At 38.9% G+C, this 23201-nt stretch overlaps 1 protein-coding gene across 1 annotated transcript in view; it reads left to right on the top strand.

Annotated features, from left to right (window-relative positions):
- Nucleotides 1-23201, top strand: part of COL22A1 (collagen type XXII alpha 1 chain) — a 145790-nt gene that overhangs the window by 85033 nt on the left and 37556 nt on the right. The window contains exons 28-39 of the mRNA XM_063299991.1: nucleotides 1632-1676; nucleotides 2404-2466; nucleotides 3933-3986; nucleotides 5555-5596; nucleotides 6644-6676; nucleotides 11521-11574; nucleotides 11987-12040; nucleotides 14434-14487; nucleotides 16408-16461; nucleotides 17677-17730; nucleotides 19939-20043; nucleotides 21881-21925. Of these exons, the coding sequence (XP_063156061.1) occupies nucleotides 1632-1676; nucleotides 2404-2466; nucleotides 3933-3986; nucleotides 5555-5596; nucleotides 6644-6676; nucleotides 11521-11574; nucleotides 11987-12040; nucleotides 14434-14487; nucleotides 16408-16461; nucleotides 17677-17730; nucleotides 19939-20043; nucleotides 21881-21925 (657 nt within the window). The remainder of the gene's footprint in view (nucleotides 1-1631; nucleotides 1677-2403; nucleotides 2467-3932; nucleotides 3987-5554; nucleotides 5597-6643; nucleotides 6677-11520; nucleotides 11575-11986; nucleotides 12041-14433; nucleotides 14488-16407; nucleotides 16462-17676; nucleotides 17731-19938; nucleotides 20044-21880; nucleotides 21926-23201) is intronic.

Below are 23201 nucleotides of genomic sequence, written 5' to 3'. Positions count from 1 at the left end.
CCATGTAATTGCTAAGAATTTACTCTGACTTGATGGCATATAATCAATCAAAATGGAAAATGGGCAAAGGTTATTCTCAGCTAGCTCTACCTGTGTTTACCCCTCTTCAAAAATGTTGCAGATATGGTATGTGGAACTTCTTGCCACCATGTATAATAAAATTCCCAAAAAGAATTCAAGAACCTTTCATTCATTACCATGGAAAGTAACTTCTCATGCTCTGATTCTATAGTCTAAAAATAAGATGGAATCATTATGAAAACTTTTGTAGGTGAAGAGATTGAAAGTACTTATTGAGGGAATTATTAACCAAAGGAAATACAGAATTACTTTTTGAATAGCAGGTACATGGATTAACTAAATTATGATCTATGCTTTAGGGCAGAATATGTGGATAACATCAATACATACTGCAATTTGCAAAATCCAATTCCATTAATATGGCACCCTCCTTTCTTCCGTGTGTCCCCATATCTTCTTTCATCCTTCATTGCTCAGAAGTCGGAAAGGGCAGGAGAGGGTTGTTAGGTAAATCTCCATATAGCTGTTAAATTAATAGCTTTAAATTTATTTCTAATTTATTTCTAATTAACAATTTTGGGTGTAAAGTATAGCAGCATCAATTGAAAGGCAGGAATAATTTCAACAAATTGTTTTGAACAACAGAAGCAAAAGAAACACATTCCAAAATTTGCAGTGATCAATTGTTTGAAGGCAAATTTACATTGAAAGAAAATTATGCTATGCTACAGTTTATATTGACAAGATAATTCCTTCTCATTAGTTCACTGTTTCTATGATTCAGTCACGGTTCAAATCTTGCAGAAAGGAGGTTTTCTTGAAATATTTTGCAGTTTAGAGTGCCTTCATGATAATTAGATGAAAGAATGGTTCATGAAGGTCACAGACTAACATAAGATAATTTGATGCTTATGCAAACTTTTCAGATCCCACATGTTTAACAGCAGGAAAGTCATTTTCTAAGAAATGCTTGCAAACTTGTATGCAAATGTGCAAAACTTCTGCTTGAAAAAAAATAAAGTAGAAAGTCAGTTGAAGAATGGTCAATAGCATACACATTCTCTGTGTAGACTGATTGATGGGAGGAATTTTAAATTGCAGATAATTTTTTTTAGCAACAACATGGAAATGATTTGCCATTGTTTCTTCCCAGTCTAGCCTGCAGTCCCCTTATTTCCTTGTAGACTCTTTTCCAAGTATTAACTAGGTTTGATACAACTTAGCTTTGTGAGTTCAGCTAGCTGCTGTCATGTAACTAAGTATTGGGTAAAGCCAGGATAAAGACATGGGCAAGGTCAGAATAACAAGTCAACATAACATCTTTCCATTTAAATAACTATCAATTACATTCAATGAACTATAATTAATATGATTCATCCCTATGTGTTTAATAAATACATATCTGGCATCCCTCATGAATCTCTGTTTGGAAGAGATTCAAATGTCTACAATAGATTCTTCCTTTACCAGAGGAAAAAAGAAACTAAAAGTAATTCTGCTTTCTTATTCATACTTTAGCTTTAGATATAGATATATAAAAGTTTAGAAAACAAGAGGGAAAATGTCTCCTTTTAAGCCTTGAGGAAACTTGCTATTTTGCTATTTTTCAGGGTGAATCAGGCCCCCCTGGGCCCCCTGGCATAGTGGGTGAGAGGGTAAGTACTGTCTGTGCCAAAGTAGTCTAAGTCTGTAAGGCTATTTATTATTATTATTTTTTATTTGTTAGATTTATAACCCACTTTTCTTCTGAGAGCTCAGAGCTCAAATGGAGATCTCCCTTCATTTCATAGCCACAACAACAATTCTGTGGGATAGGATGGACTGAGAGGGACTGACTGGCTCAAGGTTACCCAGGGAATTTTGGGGGAGCAAGGTAGAATTGACCTGGATCTTCTTCATATTAATTCAACACTGTAACCCCTACTCCTCACTGTGCCACTGTTTCTGGGTGGTCATTCCATTGAAGCAAGAGTCCTTCTCACAACATTCACCAGCCAACAGTACATAATCTATAGAAGCATTGGCAGCAATCTTAACTGGAAAGATTAAGAGGATACATGTGTAGGGACTCAATAATAAAATATTTTTGTGACCTATATTGGCTGCTAAAAATGAAAGCTTGGCAGAAGCGACCCAGTAGGATGTGCAAATCATTCCAGAACCACTTTGATTTGAGTTATATATATATGATGTGTGAGCACACACACAAGTCCACCAAATCAGTGAATCAATTCAGTGGTACCCAATTTGATTTCTTGCATCAAATCCATTGAGTAATTCCGTTGATTGGTTCGATTAAGTGGGTTAATCAAACTGAAATTTCCCTGCAGTTGAATCTTCTACAACTTTAAGTATATTATATTCTCTTTTGTCTTGCTTTAGGGTGAAGCTGGTCTTCCAGGCTCACCTGGTTTGCCCGGTCTAAGAGGAGAAAAAGGAAATCAGGTATGCAATTCAGGATGTTTACCCACTTTTGTTTGATTCGTAAAAGAATGGAGACTTCCACTTGAAGAACAGTTGGTATGTGCCAACCCTCTGGGCTTTCCCACAAAGAAGTATGCAGTGATCTTTCTCTCACTAAACTCTGTTTTACTGTAATTTACTGCTTTTTAAATGTCCTGTCTTTACCCCTATGGTTTGAGAGTAATAACATATGGCATGAGGTGCTGGTTTAAGGTGGTGGTTGACATCTTTAAATCTTTCATGGCTCAGACTTTAGGGATCTACAGGACTTTTATTGGGCCTTGCTGCCCACCCAGCTTGATCAGGAAGATTGGGCACCTTCTCAGTGCCTTTCTTAAAGAATATCATCTACAGATTGCTGGAACAGTATTTTTCATTGCTGGAACATTATTCTCCCAGAGATTTTACATGCCCCAACGTAATTGAAATTTAAGAAGGCTGTGAAAATCCTGTTAATTCAGCTTGCCTTTATAAGGGAGGTAATTTGAGAAGGATTCCTCTTCTGTAGGAATATACAGTTATGTGGATTTTATGATTCCTTAGCATAGGGATATTTTATTATGTAATATTATTTCTTGTTTGGTGATTTTTTTTTCCTGTTTTAACCTGTTTCTTGTATGGTAGGATTGTAAGCTGCTCACAGTCTATTGATGATTGGAGTGGCATAGAAGCCAATGAAATAAATAAATGAGGGTATCCATAGATGCAATAATTTAAAAAAAATGCAAAAGTGTATTGGGAAATAACTAATTATGGGGCAAATGCTTCTTACTTTGTTTTTCATTACTGCCTGGGGATAATTAATTTTTTGTCTTGGGGCAATGGTATTATTCTAAGGCCTTGTTAAGTCCATCTTGATATCTTGAGAAGGTCTGAGAATCACAGAGCTTCTGAGTACCACAGTACCATTTACTTCATGGATGGGAAATGGAGACCCTTGTACAACCTTTAGACCTCTTTCTGGCAGACTGTATTGTCATACCAAACCACTGAGGAACTGAGCCATGCAAGACTTCTTCTACCATCAAACTCCTGACCCCATCCAAACCTCAACAAAAGTCCAGAAATTCAAACCCTGATCACTTCTACAGCATCACCATCTGACATTTGTGCCCCTTAGTTGTAATATAAAATGTGTGGTCCGTAAGGGTGCAAAGGTTTTCCTCTCCTGATTAATCAGCTTCCGTTCCCATTTCAAAGTCCAGGAATTCCAGCCCAGCAAAATCATTGTCTCCTTCCCGCAAGGAAAGGAAGTTGTGTTTTTTAATGAGATTTTGAATCTGTTTTAGAAGTTGGTACAGCTTCTCCCTGTTAAACCTCGGTCCTTTTTCTCCTCGAAAGGACTTGTGCAATAGGCTCCTGTTGAAAACAGAAATTACAGCAGAAAATATTTTGGATCTATTTTTGCCACCCAGGATCATCCTACACGCTCTTATTTGTGTTTACAGGGTGAGAAAGGAAGAGCTGGGCTCACTGGCTTCAAAGGTGAGAGAGGAGACAAGGTAAGTTTCCTGATAATTGAAGTAATTCCATGGTTTCTATGCACATATAAGCCTATAGATACATTATAATATTAAGGGAATATGCTTACAACCCATTCGGCATTATTTAATAAAAGGTAATTCAACTTCTGGCTTAAATATTAACAACATGGCAGGCATTCTGTATTTTCCCCATGTTCCATCTAGATTTATTATCTCAGGAACATACTGTATAAAGAAATAGAAGAGAAGAGGAAAAGCAGAAGAATGTCCAAATGAGGCAAAAGTTTTGGCGGTGGTAGCCAAGCCATTAGATCCTGAAGAGATTATTATAATTATTTAGTAATGCATTATTTATTAATTAAACTTGTATGCTGCCAGGTTATTCCAATTCCAAGTGGCTTTCAACAAACCAAAATGTAATACAAACATCTACAGTAAGAATGAATACCTGCACACACACACACACACACAGAGTATGAATGGACATCTGCATATTGTGTATGCAGATCTCTGTGTATATAAAATAAAACATGCCCTTGTGAAGAGAGATCCCTGGATTATTTCAGCTACATCTTAATTTTGAAGAAAGAAGGAAAAATCCAAAACAAGGAGGCCATGCAACAGACCTTGGAAGGAGACAATCAAGGAAAGCAATTTGATAAAGTGTCCAGCTAAGCCAAACATATTGCTCTCTGGAAATCATACATCCTTGAAGTGGAAATAGTAATAACAATCAGGGAATGGGAGAAACTGAAGAAATATTGAGTGGTATGGACAAGGGAGCCAGATCTCTTTTCCTTCTAATAATAATAATATTAGTGAAAGGCCTTGTTGTGGCTTCAGTCAGTGGCTTGCCTGCCTTCAGAACTTGAGAGCATTTTTTATGATCCATGGCAGAGACTACCTTGTAGAAACAGGGCTGAACGTGATTCAGCAAGGCAGGGGTGCCCACAAGACAGGAAGTCAAAAATCAAGATGGTAAACACATGGAAAATATGGTCAAGGCTCTGATTGTACAGTTGTGACTGCCATCTTGATTTTTTTTACTCCCCCATGTAGGCTTTCCTGGGCATCCTTGAGCTATTATAATGGTCTGTGGGAATATCCTTGGGAGAAACATAAGAAATATAATATCCTTGGGAGAAATATAAGAAATGTAGCCATAAAAAGTAGTGATCAATCAACTTGTGATTAGTCGTTACATTAGGCATTTTTTTTAATAATTAGAGAGTGCATGAAAGGAGTAACAAACTGATTGCGAGGTCATGATATTGGCAGAAAGGAACCTTATTTTTTCCCAGGATTGGCCTGATTAAAACTTCCTATTTAAGGAGAAATCATTGTCTACAATTGCCGAAAACACTACTTTTATCATGTCTATTTTAACTGTATACCATCATGAATGCTTATGGAATGTGGCAGTATAAATATGTGATGAATATTTATTACATTTATGGCAGATCCCCTTGTCATTGAAAGATGAGTTTGTCTACCATAGTTTACATTTAATAAGGTTGGATATGGAGCTGGGGCTCCATTACTTGTTTAATTCTCCTCCCTCCCTTCCTTCCTTCCTTCCTTCCTAGGGTGAAATTGGTCTTCCTGGTCCCCCAGGTTTACCTGGAAAAGTAAGTAGTTTTTACTCACAGACTGAAACACAATTTTTAGCCATCTGGTTTCTATTATATTTTATTATATTTTATTATACTTTATTCTTATTGTATATTTATTATGGTAGTTATATTGATACTGAATTTTAATTCTGTTTTTGTAAACTGCCCAGAGTCCCTCCGCTTGGGGGGGAGATGGGCGGTAATAAAATTTGATAAGTAAGTAAGTAAGTAAGTAAGTAAGTAAGTAAGTAAGTAGAACTGCATTTAAAAAGCTATAAGGATGCCTAGTTAGCCTTGGTTGATTTCAATAAGCTCAGCAGGGTTAGATCCCATTATTTCTTGGATGGGAAAATCCCATCACTATAGACAATGCTGGGAAGTGTGTATTTGTATGTGTATGCACATATACGCTTGACTTGAAGTGTCTTTACCTTAAGAGAAACTGCAGGGATTATGAAGGAATGAGGACATTGGGTGGAAAAGTGATAACAATGTTTCTGAAAATCAATGTTTCTTCTGGCCTTTAAGGTGAAGATGAGTTTCAGTCAGTCAACTGCATTATTTGGTTTGTGTAGAGCAGTGACCTGCAGGCATGTACAGAAAAAGCATTATGTAAAGCTGCTTGAAGAGGAAATATGTGAGTTTCTTCTCATGGAAGGAAACAATCATAACGGACATAAGTCAGTTGGAAGTTCTCCAAAGCCCTCTTAGGGTTATACTCCTACAAAACTTTGGCTTCATGTTGCACAATTTTGTGAAGTAAAATTGCACAATGTGTAGATCTCATGAAGGTGCTGAGCCACAACTCATATTGCCCATCAATAGTAAGTCATGCTGAGTATTGTGATTCAGCACATCTGGAGAGCCATACTCAGTGCATTCATAATATGATTTTCCCATTGCCTTTGGGGTATGTTATGTTTCTGGACAAAGTAAAAATAAAAAAGGAGTATCACTGTGTATTTATCACCATAATGCTATTAGGTTGTTGTTGCTGTTATTATTATTAATTTACAAAATTGATACTGAAATCTCTTGTTATTTCCATTGTTTTCATTCTAGGCTGCCCTATTTACACCACGGCCTAGTATTCCTGTAAGTAATTTTTATTTCTTTGATGTCTTCCTGGTTATGCTTATATTTAACATGCTTACATGGGCAAACTATTAAATGTTAAATAATGGTTTCGTATCCCATGCACCTTTTAAAAAGATACATGTAAATGGCAGCTGCTGGTGAAGATCATGGGGTTCCTTCTTGCAACAGGAAGGAGGCTGCAGTAAGTATCTGTGAGAGCCAAGCACTCATGGGAATCTGGGATCTTGCAACATCAGCCCTGCAGCTGGATAAAATGAAGCCTCTGGAATGGCCAGACCTGGTATAGATGTCCACCTAACCTGGACCTCAGAATAAAATCTCCAGATTTCATCTCTAGCTTAGCTCCATCAGTTGGCCTCTGGGAACAAGATTTCCTATGGCCCATGGTAGCACTGCACAGAAATCTTGGGCTTAGCTTCCTTCTGAGTAAGACTTTCCCTCTGTAATTTTAAGTCAACTGTTGAAAGCAGACTGAGCTGAAAGAAGGGTTAAATTCTGTTGACAGACCATTCTGTACAATATATGGAGGGAAACTTTGCGTGGGTGAGCAACTCCAGTTATTTCTTGATCCCTCTGTTTTAACAGGTGGAAGATCAATACCTTTTCCAACCTTCCTTTCAATATATCTTAAAATATTTCAAAACGTGCAAGGAAAAAAGGGTGAAGGGAGAGAATATCAGGCTACCTTCCCTAGATTAACTGTCTGCCTTAGTTTCAAAAACAATAAGAGTTTTCCTTTTTCCTTACTCAGTATCATCCTTCTTCTTAATCTAATTATTACACAACATTGCCCTTTAGGCAACGGTATGATTAAAGAAGGGACTACAAGCTTGCAGTGGTGTTATTAATATTTTCCCAAATGAGCAATCAGAAAAACTGTTAGTAAAGGTGGTTCAAATAGTACATTAATTTAAGCAGCTCACATTTCCCTGTCATGTTCCTCTAGACCAGTAGATGACAGCAGATGTTCTTCATAAAAGAATGATGCAGGCATGGCTACTTAACATAGATATTTAGGTTTGGTAAAACCTTTAAGAACAATAGAATAAGTGTTCTCTGTTTATCTGTCCTCTTTCTGGGGGCAGATTTCTTCTAGAGCATTACACCCCCTATTGTTGTTTATTCATTTAGTCGCTTCCGACTCTTCGTGACTTCATGGACCAGCCCACGCCAGAGCTTCCTGTCGGTTGTCAACACCCCCAGCTCCCCCAGGGATGAGTCCGTCACCTCTAGAATATCATCCATCCACCTTGCCCTTGGTCGGCCCTTCTTCTTTTTGCCCTCCACTCTCCCTAGCATCAGCATCTTTTCCAGGGTGTCCTGTCTTCTCATTATGTGGCCAAAGTATTTCAGTTTTGCCTTTAATACCATTCCCTCAAGTGAGCAGTCTGGCTTTATTTCCTGGAGGATGGACTGGTTTGATCTTCTGGCAGTCCAAGGCACTCTCAGAATTTTCCTCCAACAGCACATTTCAAAAGCATCAATCTTCCTTCGCTCAGCCTTCCTTATGGTCCAGCTCTCGCAGCCATATGTTACTACAGGGAACACCATTGCTTTAATGATGCGGACCTTTGTTGTCAGTGTGATGTCTCTGCTCTTAACTATTTTATCGAGATTTGTCATTGCTCTTCTCCCAAGGATTAAGCGTCTTCTGATTTCCTGACTGCAGTCAGCATCTGCAGTAATCTTCGCACCTAGTAATACAAAGTCTTTCACTGCTTCTACATTTTCTCCCTCTATTTGCCAGTTATCAATCAAGCTGGTTGCCATAATCTTGGTTTTTTTGAGGCTTAGCTGCAAACCAGCTTTTGCACATTCTTCTTTCACCTTCATCATAAGGCTCCTCAGTTCCTCTTCGCTTTCAGCCATCAAAGTGGTATCATCTGCATATCTGAGATTGTTAATGTTTCTTCCAGCAATTTTACCTCCAGCCTTGGATCCTCAAGCCCAGCTTGTCGCATGATGTGTTCTGCATACAAGTTGAATAGGTAGGGTGAGAGTATACAGCCCTGCCGTACTCCTTTCTCAATCTTAAACCAGTCCGTTGTTCCGTGGTCTGTTCTTACTGTTGCTACTTGGTCGTTATACAGATTCTTCAGGAGGCAGACAAGGTGACTTGGTATCCCCCCACTAAGAACTTGCCACAATTTGTTATGGTCCACACAGTCAAAGGCTTTAGAATAGTCAATAAAACAGAAATATATGTTTTTCTGAAACTCCCTGGCTTTTTCCATTATCCAGCGGATATTGGCAATTTGGTCCCTAGTTCCTCTGCCTTTTCTAAACCCAGCTTGTACATCTGGCAATTCTCGCTCCATGAACTGCTGAAGTCTACCTTGCAGGATCTTGAGCATTACCTTACTGGCATGTGAAATGAGTGCCACTGTTCGATAGTTTGAACATTCTTTAGTGTTTCCCTTTTTTGGTATGGGGATATAAGTTGATTTTTTCCAGTCTGATGGCCATTCTTGTGTTTTCCAAATTTGCTGGCATATAGCATGCATTACCTTGACAGCATCATCTTGCAAGATTTTGAACAGTCCAGCTGGGATGCTGTCATCTCCTGCTGCCTTGTTATTAGCAATGCTTCTTAAGGCCCATTCAACCTCACTCTTCAGGATGTCTGGCTCTAGCTCACTGACCACACCGTCAAAGCTATCCCCAATGTTGTATATCCTTCCTATACAGGTCTTCCGTATATTCTTGCCACCTTTTCTTGATCTCTTCTTCTTCTGTTAGGTCCTTGCCATCCTTGTTTTTGATCATACCCATTTTTGCCTGGAATTTACCTCCAATGTTTCTAATTTTCTGGAAGAGGTCTCTTGTCCTTCCTATTCTATTGTCTTCTTCCACTTCCGCGCATTGCTTGTTTAAAAATAATTCCTGATCTCTTCTGGCTAACCTCTGGAATTTTGCATTTAATTGGGCATATCTCCCCCTATCACTGTTGCCTTTTGCTTTCCTTCTTTCTTGGGCTACTTCTAGTGTCTCAGCAGACAGCCATTTTGCCTTCTTGGTTTTCTCTTTCTTTGGGATGTATTTTGTTGCCGCCTCCTGAACAATGCTGCCAACTTCTGTCCAGAGTTCTTCCGGGACCCTATCTACTAAGTCCAGTCCCTTAAATCGATTCTTCACCTCCACTGCATATTCCTTAGGAATATTAGTGAGCTCATATCTAGCTGATCTGTGGGTCTTCCCTAATCTCTTTAGTCTGATCCTAAATTGTGCAAGAAGAAGTTCGTGATCTGAACTACAGTCAGCTCGAGGCCTTGTTTTTACCGACTGTACAGATGTCCGCCACCTTTGTCTGCAAAGGATGTAGTCAATCTGATTTCGGTGTTGTCCATCTGGTTAAGTCCATGTATAAAGCCGTCTCTTAGGTTGTTGGAAGAGCGTGTTTGTTATGCAGAGTGAATTGTCTTGGCAAAATTCTATCAGCCTATGTCCTGCTTCATTTTGTTATCCCAGGCCATACTTACCTGTAATTCGAGGTGTCATTTGACTTAGCATTCCAGTCTCCTGTGATGAAAATAACATCTCTTTTAGGCGTGTTGTCCAGTAGGTGCTGCAGATCCTCATAGAACTGCTCTACTTCAGCTTCTTCAGCAATTGTGGTTGGGGTGTATATTTGGATCACTGTGATGTTAGATGGCTTGCCCTAAATTCGAATTGAGATCATTCTGTCGTTTTTGGGGTTGTATCCAAGCACTGCTTTAGCCACTTGACTATTAATTATGAAGGCTACTCCATTTCTTCTGTGGTCCTCTTGTCCACAGTAGTAGATCTGGTGGTCATTTGATGTGAAGTGGCCCATTCCAGTCCGTTTCAGTTCACTGACGCCCAAAATGTCTATCTTTAATCTTGACATCTCACCAAGAACCACATCCAATTTGCCCTGGCTCATAGATCTTACATTCCAGGTTCCAATGGTGTGTTGATCCTTAGAACATCGGATTCGCCGTTCACCACCAGCACCGTCGGCCGCTAGCCGTCCTTTCGGCTTTGAGCTAGCTGCGTCATCACGTCTGGGGCTAGTTGAGCTCATCCTCTGTTCCTCCCCAGTAGCATTTTGACCATCTTCCGACCTGGGGGTCTCATCTTCCGATGGTATACCGACATATCTCTGGTTGTACTGATCCATTTAGTTTTCACGGCAAGAATACTGGGGTGGGTTGCCATTACCTTCTCCAGGGATCGCATTTAGTCTGACCTCTCTGTCATGACCTTCCCGTCTTGGGTGGCCCTTCACGGTTTAGCTCATGGCATCATTGAGGTGCTCAAGCTCCAGCACCACGACAAGGTAACGATCCTTTGCTGAAGTTCACCCCCTATAGATTTTGTATTTTACTGTATTTTTCCCTTGAAAAAAAATCTGCAAAGTAGTCCTAGACTGTCTGGGGATAGAAGGTTAGAGTTGGAAGTTCCAGGGAATTTAATGATGCTTTATTTAGGGAAGTTAGTGGAACTTTATCAGCTGTGCTCTATATCCCCAAAATTGACAGTCCTATACTGTTGCCAAGAAAATGACAAGAATCTGTCCATGAAATCACCGCAAGTCAAGCCTGACTCAAGAGAGCCTTTATTTTTAATTATCCTAACAAAATATGGAATCAGTCCATGTTCCTGCAAAGCTGCCTGTGGCCATTTAATTAATATGAGTGTCAGCTTGGGAACAGAAAAGTCAATTCAGCAACTGAAATGAAAGGACTTGTTAATGGATTTCCATCTCTTGACAGACAGAGGTTGTATCATTCTGCTGTAATGGAGGTTGCTATATTTATCACTTCTATCACTCTTTATCTAAACAAAATACAATTATTTTGTTTTCTATTTTACTCAAGGGAGAACAAGGGCCAAAAGGTGAAAAAGGTGATCATGGAGAAAGAGGTGAACCCGTAAGCAGATTATTATGCTCTTTCTTTTTTAGATAAAACATTCCAAATGAGTAGAAAGTTGAAATACAGGCAGTATGGTCATTTAAAAAAATAAATTGTAGAGTTAGATAGATGTGCATATCAGATTTAAACATTGAACATTAATCAACTAAGATGGATAGCTTTAGGAAAATGAACAGAGTGAGTTGTTATTACTATGTCTGTGTCGGTTTCTACATTATGTACTGGAATTCCCCTTGTCTAGCTTTCAAAATGTTCAGGTTATGGTGCAGGAGAAGGTGAAAAACCTCTTCTAATGCTAAAATAACATCTCTTAGTTCAAGATATTCAGTTTCACTACTAGTGAAAAAAATATCACATGTAACTGAGATCATTTATATGTGTTTCTTTTCCTGCCCCTTTGTTTCTGTAGGGAGAACGGGGTGTTCCAGGAAAACTGGGTCCAATTGGACCTGCTGGGCAACAGGTAAGTTAAACCAGATTGAAACTATTGAATGTGTAGTAAACTAACTCATATCTTACGATGATGCAAACTATTCATAGGACCACTGCTTAAGGCACTGATATGGCTAACTTAAAGGCCTGTTGTACTGTCTGAACTGGCTATCCCAACTGAGCTGTCTTCTATGGATTTGCATGCTCAGACAGTGTGAGGAGGTGGTCATCCCAATGGTTCAAGAGGACATGCCACCTCAATGTTTCAAGAAAAAGGTTTGCAAGATCATATTCATATCTATCATCATCATCATCATCATCATCTTCCCATCTTCCCATCTGTGGAATGAAATCAAAGAATGGTTTGAGGATGTGGGAATAAGTATAACAATTTTGTATTTAACTTAACTATGTGTACATGAATGTGCGACTTGTGTAATTTGTTGCTCATTCTGATTGATTTTAAGATTCTAGGAACTGCCATTGTTGATCATGTCCGAGGCTTATATAATCCATTCTTTCCCAATATAGTCAACTGGGTGTTCATACAAAGTGCAATAAAACTTTTATGATCACTATGAACATGTTCCCCAGTAATTGGTATTCTGAGATACACCATCTCTGGAAATATTTAGCTTTGATCTTTTTTAAAAAATAAAAAGCTAACTTTGATGGATATTTTTACCAGCAGCCTAGAAACATTTGTAATAAACTAGTAAATTATTAAGTGTGTTCTTGGGGCATAACCATTTCTTTTTCCAGAAGAATCTGCAGCTGGGAGATCAGCCAAAGTTGGTAAAAATTGTCTTGACTATGAGTGACCCTGAGAAGCACCAAATCTAGGAGATTCCCAAACTATGTAACTGACTTTTAGTGGAAGGATAATTCTTTTCTGACATATTTATACACCTTCATCCTGATCATCAGATTTACGCAACCAAACCTACCATTTACATGTTGCTTTTCCATTGTATCTGTGGAGGAATAAATGTATAGACTGCATGAATCCAGCCTCTACTTGCAAGAAAGGGGGAACTGATGATAATAAGAACAAAACATTCATAAATACAGAAAGTCATATTTATGATGTGTGTGTGTGTGTGTGAGAGAGAGAGAGAGAGAGATATTTCTGAATATGTTTTTGAACTTACACAAATTCTGGAACAAGGAGAATCTTAAAATTTCTATTTCTACCTTCATTATACTGAGATCTGGAAAAATGGTATTAGTTTCAGCTGAACAAATATATGAATGCAGAATCATAAACTGCAAGGCAGCAAGTGGCTGTTTACATAAATAAAATAAAATATGTAATATTTGAATGGCAGGTGTCCAGAGCAGATTGAGATCTTATAATGACTTTCTTAACCTACAGGGGAGCCATGTTGGTTTTTTTCCTAAAATTGTTTGGTCTTATGTTTTCTTTCTTTGAAAGAAACCAGCTGAACTAACAAAACCAACCATGGCCTTCTTTTGCTGTCCTCCATTTTTTGCTCCTTGAAATTATTTGCAACTGTATTTTTAATACCTCCTTCTTTAGGAACTTTACCTATTTTATACCCTTTTTCCTATTAGCTTTTCCTGCAGTGAGATCCTATTTATTGTTTATGTCAGGTTATAAAAACCCACATTTCTGAAATCCAAAATACATATTGAACTATGCACACTTTCAGTTTTCCTTAAAACCAAATAGTCCATAGTACATGGTCCTTTCTTCCCCACGTTTTGGTTATTTCTACCTCTTCAGCTAAATCTTCCCTATTGATTGGTATCAAGTCAAGGATAGCTGGTTCCCCTGTGCCTACTTCCACTCTCTGAATGAAAAAATGTTTTCAGAACATTCAGGAATTTCCTGACAGGGCCATGCTTTGCAAAGTTGGTCTCCCAACAAATATCAGAGTAATTAAAGTCTTCTATAAATAGGACTTCATTTCTTTTTAAAAAGATTTGCCATTCTTTTTCTTTTCTTTTCTTTTCTTTTCTTTTCTTTTCTTGATTTGCCATTTTTGAAAAGCATCATCTGTGTCTTCTCCTTGGTTGGCCAGGTAGTAGGAGACATCAACAGCAATATAGCTTTTATTTGTTATCCAGATGTTCTTTACACACTGCCAAGTTCATTCATGTAGATTGCTGAGCAGGAATTAATATTCTTAACACTTCTTTCTTCCTTTTGCTTCTGTTCCTTTTCAACAAATTGTATCCTTCAAAGTCAGATGATAAAGACATAGTCATTTGTCCTGGGTATCTCAACTTGATGCTCAGGAGTTATTATCTTTTAGTGTATGAAACCAGGGAGCAACATTCTTTTCCTTCAACCATTAAAGCTCCTTGAACAGCTGTTTTGGCATAATTTATTGACTGCCTGAGCTTCTGAATATTTGTCCCTTCCACCTCCCCAGCTTAACCATTGTTTCTTTTCTTTAGGGTCTGAAAGGGCAAGAAGGAGCAGTAGGTCAACCTGGACCTCCAGGAGAAATTGTAAGTCACTGCCTTAAGAATAATTTTTCCAGCTAAATAAAGGTCTAACAAATACTGGGTTACATTAGAGCCTTTCCATACCTGAACTTGTACTTTTTTTTTTTTCCAAGACACATATGGATTAGGAATCATCATCATGCATTAGGAATCATCATCATGCATAATGCATTCAAACATGATTCAGCAGCCAAATAAAAACCATTTGTCAAGGAATACAGGAGGCAAAAAAAACCACAAACCTCTTAGTCTACTGAGAAGTATTGAGCTTTGGACCAAAGCCCCGTTCATTTCACTGGAGTATACATAGGAAAAAAATCTTGCTGTGTTTGATCTAAAAACTCTGATCTAATGGCCTAATTAGCTCTTATGGCTGTTTTGACATGGTGAAGAGTTTAAATTAACAAGTGCATTTTTCTAAGTTTTCTCAGTTTTATCAATTGTGATTATGGTGGCAGTGAGTACACCACTGGGAATCTTGAAAGACCTGGCTGGGGACAGATTGTCATGGAGAAAATCTGTGTGGTTGCTAGGAGTCAAAAACAACTTGATGACACATAATCAAATCAATTTTTCTAAGTTTAGAATTCTGGTCTTTTGACTATGCCCCCCCTCCCTTTCATTTTCTCAGCCTAGAACTTATATCGCTACTGCCTACCTAAACCTGTGACTTCAAGGCAATCAGATCAAGGGCATCAAAGTTTAAGTGTTCATGTGTGCATAGTACAGTATATCCAGATAAGATATAGACCACACAATTGTACTGTCCATACCTCTTTGCCAAAAAGAATTGTAATCAGGGCTTACTGTCCATTTGTCAATAATAATAATAATAATAATAATAATAATAATAATGCAAGAGCTTTGCTGGATTAGGTGAAGGAGCCCATCTAGTCTAGCATTCTGTGTCATACACTGGCCAACTGGATGCATTGTTTATAAGCACAGGTAATGGGGGTGTCTGCAGGGTGTGGTTAAAGAAGTCAAAGAAGTCAAAGGATGGTCATGAAGGTGCAACTGAAGTTCCACAGCAATGCCCATAAAATCAGGCAGAGTTTTGATGGCACCATTATGGCTGCCATCCTGGCTATTTTTTACTGTGCATTCTCATGGGTGGAGTGAGATGTGCTTCCCGTGATTTAGTTGTGAGGTGGCCAGTGGTGTTGAAGTGAATGTGTTATTTTTTTATGGCACCATGATCTCTTCTGTGGTCTGCAGCCCCCCTGGATTCCTACACTTCCATTCAATCCCAAGGGAAGACCTCATGAGGTGGCTTTTTCTGCTTTCCAATCTAAAACAGCCAGGGAGACTAAAGAACAATAGAAAGTTATGTAATTGTAGTAGTCGTATAACTAATTCTGCAAAAAAGCAGCATTTGCACACTCTACTACCTGCCACAGTCGAGTCGGTTCAAAAATACCATCAGGAAATGAAAATGAAATACTCAAAGCACCCTGAGAATATTATAACCAAATGGAAGCCTCTGTGACACCAAAATGGCAAAGTAAGTTTTAGGCATAGCATTCGCTGATGCTTAATGCATAATCAGAACCGTAGGAAGAGACTGCCCAACCAATTTTTTTTTTTTTTTTTAAATGAGAAATACACTCCTGGACTATTTAATCATATGGCTGAACTGGAAAGTTCTCCCTTATTCAACATGCATGTGTTGACTGGTAAAGCTTGTAGAATTTCATCTAAATGTCATTGCAATGTTGAATTTGGGAATAAACACGGTGAATAAATAGAGTGAACTAACATAGCTTGAAGGTGATGCTATGTAAGAATCATCCCCTTTCTTTTGTCCATGGGAGTTGGGTGGCCAATAAACTTAAATAAAGAATTTTGAGACCAAATTTACATAAAAGTCAGGTTTAAGCACCAAATATCCTTCAAAACTGTGGCTATGATTTATTTCCACAGGGTACCCCTGGTCCTGCAGGACCACCTGGCCCACGCGGTTTGCCTGGAAATGTGGTGCGTATACAATGGCAAGGAAAGAGCTGATTATCTGACAGAAGAGTAGCCCTGAACATGATTACTAGCTTAATGCACACTGGTTATCCTGGTGGCTCAGGTTTATCACATTTGTAGGGGAAGGAACTTTACCCCCATCAACTGCATTTGCATGGCTTCTCCCTTGAGACCTGCTGTTCTTGCCTTTAGAGCTACTGCATTTGAAAATGCTTCAACAAGCTGGGATCTGTCAGGAGACTTTGATGGGAACAGCCAGACATTTGGAGAAACTTCACTGGCTTTATTAGAATTCACAGAATCATAACATTCTAGGATTCAAAAGGGCCTCTGAGGCCACTGAATCCAATCCCCTACGCACTGCTGAAATGCCAGTGAAAGCATCCTGGATAGGTAGCTGCCTAGTTGTTTGCTTCAAGTCATCCAAGAAAAGATGAGTTTTTCTTGCAGTCTATTGAACTATTCTTACAGTTCAAAAGTTTTTCCTAACATGCAACTACTGTCCTGTAGCATAACTGCAAGGAACATGCTTCCTCAAAGTACCCTGAGATATTTCCCTTGCTGTTTCAATGTGGTGCCATTTTGTGGGAACACGTCATCTTTCCAATAAAAGAAAAGAACATTTGTGTACCAAATGATCCTTGCTGTTTCTTGCCCCTTTTCTCTCTGCTTCCAAAGAGAGAGGGGATTTTGTTGTATCCATTTTGAAGGAGGGTCAAATTCTTTGAAAATGAATTGGACTCTGTTGTAGGCATGAAAGACACAAAGCTATATTTTACTTCAACATGCAGCTGCAAGGATGTTTCTAATTGCTCTTGGTTGAAAGAGTGCTGCATTTGCTCTACAATACAGCATGCAAATATTTATTATAAACAGTTTTGAGATTTTTAATGGGAAGTGATATACAAATGTTACAAAGAAATAAATATGGAATATTTAATAAAATTACCATGATATAATATTCATTAAAGAAAGTTAAAGAGATGATTGCAGGCAATTTCCATGTTTGCTTTCCAATGAAAAACATAAAGCTTCTGAAATGCTCTGATATCTCAGGAGCGTCATGATTTCAGAAGAAAAATAAACATGAAACTAGTTTCATGTTTATTGTTGCAAATAATCTGTTTAACCTGTCACATACCTGAATCAAACCCATATAATTCTCAGTCAACCTGTTCCACAGCGGAGTTTGAATTGTTGCATATTATTTCTTTACAGGGTATACCAGGAGGCCCTGGTCAGCCAGGAAGTGATGGACAGAAAGGAGAAAAGGTGAAAAACTGAATCTACAGCTAAGGTGTAATGGCTATTAGCAGGAGGGAAAGGGTGAGGGGTAAACGTTGAAACAATTATAACAACATCAAATGCCATGTCTTATGAATGCATCAAACACTGTGATGTTAGTGTTAATATGTTTTCTACTACAGATTAAGGTTACTATGGCAACTAATCATTTTGGCCCGGTGAAGAGGTTGAATTTAATTGTCCCCTTTTCACATGTTAATGGTTCCATTGCCTAAGGGAGGAACTTGCCTGAACTTGTTTTAGTTTCAGTTTCCCTTCTGTGTAGGCTTGCAGAGAATATGCAGCTGAGAGAAATCTCTCCTCTCAGCAAACAGCCTTTAAGTATGTTTGCTTTCTGTAAATAAAATTATTTTTATAGAAATGCCTGGTGTGTGACTTTTCTGATCTCTCCTGGGCCAAATGTTTTCTAGCACTCTGCCAACAGTTAGTACCTAAGAGTGGCATTTGCATGATGAAATTACCATGTATGGGTCATCATTTTGGCACCACAGGGGTTTGCAGAAGATACTCTTTAAATAAGATACAATCCATATCATGCATTATTTGAAGTACTTACCTGTACACTTTTGTATCTCTTCGACTGGATCTTGTGCATTTCAAATACTCTCCTGCACTAGTCTGAACAGCAACAACGAGGGTAGCAATTAGTACACTTCCAGTAGTTTTATTAGCTGAGCCATAGCAGATAATATTAAAGCTGTGGGCTGTAAATTAGGCGGAGAAAGCTCCATAGAGAAGGTACTCCTGAACCCTCTGTAGTTCGTCACTGTGGCTTAAACACAGCCAAGAAGAGAAAGTCCACTGCAGTCTGATAGTCTGGGGCCAAAGAAGTCCACAATATCTAATCCAGGGCTGGTTGTAAACCAAACAACTGCTTGTAGGACAAGGAATCAGGAGAAACTAAGAATGTGAAGCCAGAGGAGTGCAGGTCTAGTAGGAGAACATTGTTTCTAACAAGAGGAAGGGACTTGGTGGAGTCTGAGCCCTTGCCTGGTTAGAGGGCTTAATGCTTTCTGCTCTCAAGGAGGTGTGCCAATATTGGCTGCTCAGCCCTCCTTAGCTAGCAATGCGTTTTAGGGCCTGCACTCTCCCAGTCTGAAGATTCAACTCCTTCTTTGCCGAATGGGTAATCTGCTCTGGGTCTGAGTCATTATTCCCTGGCGGCCGATAGCCTATTTTCTGCCTAACTGCAGGCTGGGAATCTGCCTCTTCAGCCTCAGAACCAGAGAAATCCATGATACGCACTTCCTGCTGCTAGCCTCTACGTGAACAGCACAAATGTCTGCAACGAGGGGGGCTTAGCATTTCTTTTTACAAGATCTGAAATCATGTGCTGTGACGACAGTGGCTCCTGTAAGCCATGGGCTTCTGCAGGGGTGACAAGGGAAGGCAAATCATGACACGTGTCTGACGATCTTATCATGCAAATGGCACAACCTGCATGCTTGTGTCAGGCATCGTGAACTCATTACATAATTGTGCCATTTGTGATGACACCATCACACACACGGTCTTCTCAAGGTCATCGTGGCTTGTTGTGGACATCACTGCTCTTGGCCAATGTTTCTTGCATTACTTCTGTGCATCACTTCTGTGCATTATCCTCCAAGGCACATAGATGGCAGTGAAGAGTTAGGACATATCCACGTCTTTCATGTCAGCTTGGTAATTTAGCGCCAATGAGGCATTTCAGACCTCGGGAAAGATTACAGTATAACACAAGACTTGCCAAAGACCAAGGAACAAAGATGTGCTTCCCAGGAGGCCTAAACTCTCTCCTTAAATATGAAAAAGATGAAAAAGAGTCCCTCATTGGTGGTCATTTTAGTCTCATTATTTCCTTGTCATGCAGGTAGATAAAGGATGGATAAATAGAATGAATTCCATCCTTGAAGGAAACCTGATACAATGAGGCTATTAAAAATCCATGTGATTTAAAGAAGTGTTTGCAATCCAAATACTAAAGCGCTTATATTGATTTCCACGTGGTCTTTGGGAGAAAGGTCTAGATTTTTTCCTTGGCTTCTCTATTTAGGAAGAACAGGTGGTATGCTATCCAGAGTCACTGCCATTCTGAGTGAAAACTTCTGAAATGGATTAATAAAACAGGTAAAAGGCACTGCCTGTCTCAGATCCTCTCCTAATCATCATCTACTCCCATTGTCCTGTCTGCAGGGAGAACCTGGCAAGGAAGGGCAACCAGGTCCACCTGGGCGAACAGGTGAACCAGGAGCTGTTGGAGAACCTGGATTACCTGGAAAGGGTCAAGTTGGAGAAAGGGTAAATCCAATTCCTAAAATATTTGTGTAAGCAGATACTTGTCAGATTCAGAATGATCTGATCAACCCAATTTCCTTTTTGTTTTGTGAGTTATGATTGGATTCTACAGTGTTCTGTACTTTATCATTGGTTTACCTGAACCAGTTTGTTTGTTTTTTAATTGTAATAGCTGCATTTTCAGCTGGCATCTCTTTTCCTATGAACTGTTTATGAACATGCCCAGGAACCTAATATGGGGAAAAATCATATTAAACGACTATGTCAGAAATGTTGCTACTATTATTCATTCATGTCAAATTTTAATCTGACTGGATCACACATACCCTTCTGCATCCTGGCAACTGTTAGAGGAAAGAGTCTGAAACTGGAAGGACAATAGGTTGAACAAACTGTGAAATTAAACATGAACACACAAAAGCTTTGGAGCTCATGGGTACTCTGCAAACACAATTAGGCAATCTTCTCTGTAATCCAATGACTTGTTTTTGCCAGTGATTTAGTGACTGACTTAGCTGATTTTTCTGGGTTCATTAAGTACACTGAATCATCAACTAATCCAATAGGCTAGGTTTCTACAAGGTGTTAAGCCACACCTACACACACACATGCACACAAAAACCTACGTACAGTTAAAACTAACCAAGTGTGATATGTGCAAATAGAGCCTCTGTGTAAATTTGGAGGAAGATAATTTCTTAAGCACCCCATACAATAGACACTAAAAGCAAGGTAATTATTGGAAGATTGCAGACTAAGTATTAACTAGGCTTTTATGAAGCAAACAAAAGTGCCAGGAGAAGCCTAAAGGAATTTGAGGGAGTGACACAAAGAAAGTGAAAGTACTTTTGATATGTCCTCACTCCAAAAGAGGACATGGCATTACTTACTTAAACTTAAAACATTCATGAACATTCCAGAAGAGGGCCCTATTATATTATGTTCAGTCGAACACAGAAAGCATATCTGGTACAACACAGTATCATCGGTACTCCTCAAACTTCAGAAAAGAGGAGAAAATCCTATCCCAAATGTGGTCTATTCAAACATTTCCACGCTATAGCTTGCATCTGCCTGTAAATGATGCAGCTAAAATAATTTCCTCAATGTAAATGTCTCCTTACTGGTTTCTTAAGAATATCAGAGTTGTAAAAAGCTTCAAGATCAACTTGTTCTAGTCCAAGACCTTGTCCTTGCCTCAGTCCAATACCTTCACCACATCATGGCTCAGTTGACAGAACATAACATGTTGGTTGACTAACATGGTTTGAATAGTTTGTGGGTTTCCATGCCATTGTCTTTGTATGTGTTATGAACTGGACCATCAAGTTAAACAATCAACGCATGCATTTGTTTGGGAGTACCATGTTTTCTGAACATAATAATATAGTCCACCTTGATGTAATGGACCATTTGGGGGTGCTATATATTACTTCTGAAAGTCTGCTAAATTTGAAAGTATTTTGATTGCATTAATTTATGCAATTTCTCTAATGACATAAATATAACAAAATTTAATGTAGATATAAATGCCCTTTCCAGACTACTGTGAATAAACTTGTCTGTTATTTCAGGGGAGAATGTCCAAACAGAAATGTTTTCCATTGCAACCACAGTCTATTAAATTGAGGGTTTCCTTGTAATATATTATTACCCCAGGTTTAGGGGTTCTGATTTGCCCCTTGTAAATGGGTTCTCCATATGTCTATTCTTGAGGATGAGCAGACTCACGGCTGGAATTCATGTTCTTTTTCAGCGGTCTAATAAATGGATGTATGGAACCTGGTTTTCCAGTTGGGAAGATCATGTTGACATCTTTTACATTTGTGTGCATTTCTAGGGTGAAAGAGGTCCACCAGGTTTACCTGGACCCTTTGGGCATAAGGTAAGCACCTGCTTTGCCATTCTGTTATAAACTAAGGACTGATCTGCATTTCCTGCTTGTAGAGGAACAGGACTGGCCACATATTATTTCAGGAGGATAGGAATGGAGAATGTCATCAGTTTGCCCCTACCTTGCTCATATGTGATCTTTACCCAAGGTCTTTGCAAATGACATAGTGCTTTCCCACCTCTGGTGCAAACAATGATATTCAGTCCATCTCTGGTCACTGATGGTCTTCTGGCATGAAAAGTTGGACTTTTCTATTATTTCAGCAGAAGAACAAAACAATGCCTGCCTGGCTGCCTGGCTGCCTGGCTGCCTGGCTGCCTGGCTGGCTGGCTGGCTGGCTGGCTGCCTGCCTTCCTTCCTTCCTTCCTTCCTTCCTTCCTTCCTTCCTTCCTTCCTTCCTTCCTTCCTGTTCTGCCAAGATTCCCTTTCTAATCCAAGGGATAGGAAGTGTTATGAAACTGTTGCCCTTTTTTTCCCTACCAGTTTTCAGAAGACCATCCCACAGAAGGGAAAGCCATTGGACCTTAGTTTCCTGGCATAGCTGAGGTGGGGGATGGGGAGGGGACTCTACCAATCAGGGAATGCGATAATAGTAGTACAAAACACCTGGCCATCATTGTAACAAAATGGAGGAAGGGGTAGAAATCTGGAAAAGGATTCTTAAACCAGCTTCATTTGCAACCAAATGAACCAATTTGCTGGCAATGAAATTTGAGGGTTTTTTTTTTTAAGCTGGGGTTTATTTTTAATTGCAAGATAGAAAGCTGTTTCAAAGCAAAGTTTCTCAATGCAAATATTGTTTTAAAAGTGAATGGTTTCATCACCGAGTTGAAAGTGAATTTTTCATAAATTTGAAATTTGGTTGAATTACTTAGTTTGGATTCCACTCTATTTTTAAATGGAGGGTTTACAACCTGAGAAGTAATAGGTTCAATCTGTTTTAAAATATTAAAAATAATAGTTTCAATCTTTCATTTTTGTGATAATTTTTCAATTATGTCATGCATTGTCAAATAAATTCAGCACGTTCACCACTGTGAAATAAGGATGTTACATGTACTTAGCAATGCAAGATAAATTCATCTGGTTTACATTTCAGTGTGGCCGTATCCAAATACTATAACAGTTCACCAAAACTATGTAGGAATTGGAACAAAATATTTTTTTTCTCCTAAATTTTGCAGTAGTTTAGAAATTAAAAAAAGAAAGAAGGAAATAATGGTGATGATGCATTCTATCCTTTCTGCACAGTGAGGAAAGTATACAT

This window comes from Candoia aspera, chromosome 3 (genome assembly GCF_035149785.1).
Source record: "Candoia aspera isolate rCanAsp1 chromosome 3, rCanAsp1.hap2, whole genome shotgun sequence".
Classification (NCBI taxonomy): Eukaryota; Metazoa; Chordata; class Lepidosauria; order Squamata; family Boidae; genus Candoia; species Candoia aspera.
This window is presented reverse-complemented; position numbering and strand designations above follow the sequence as displayed.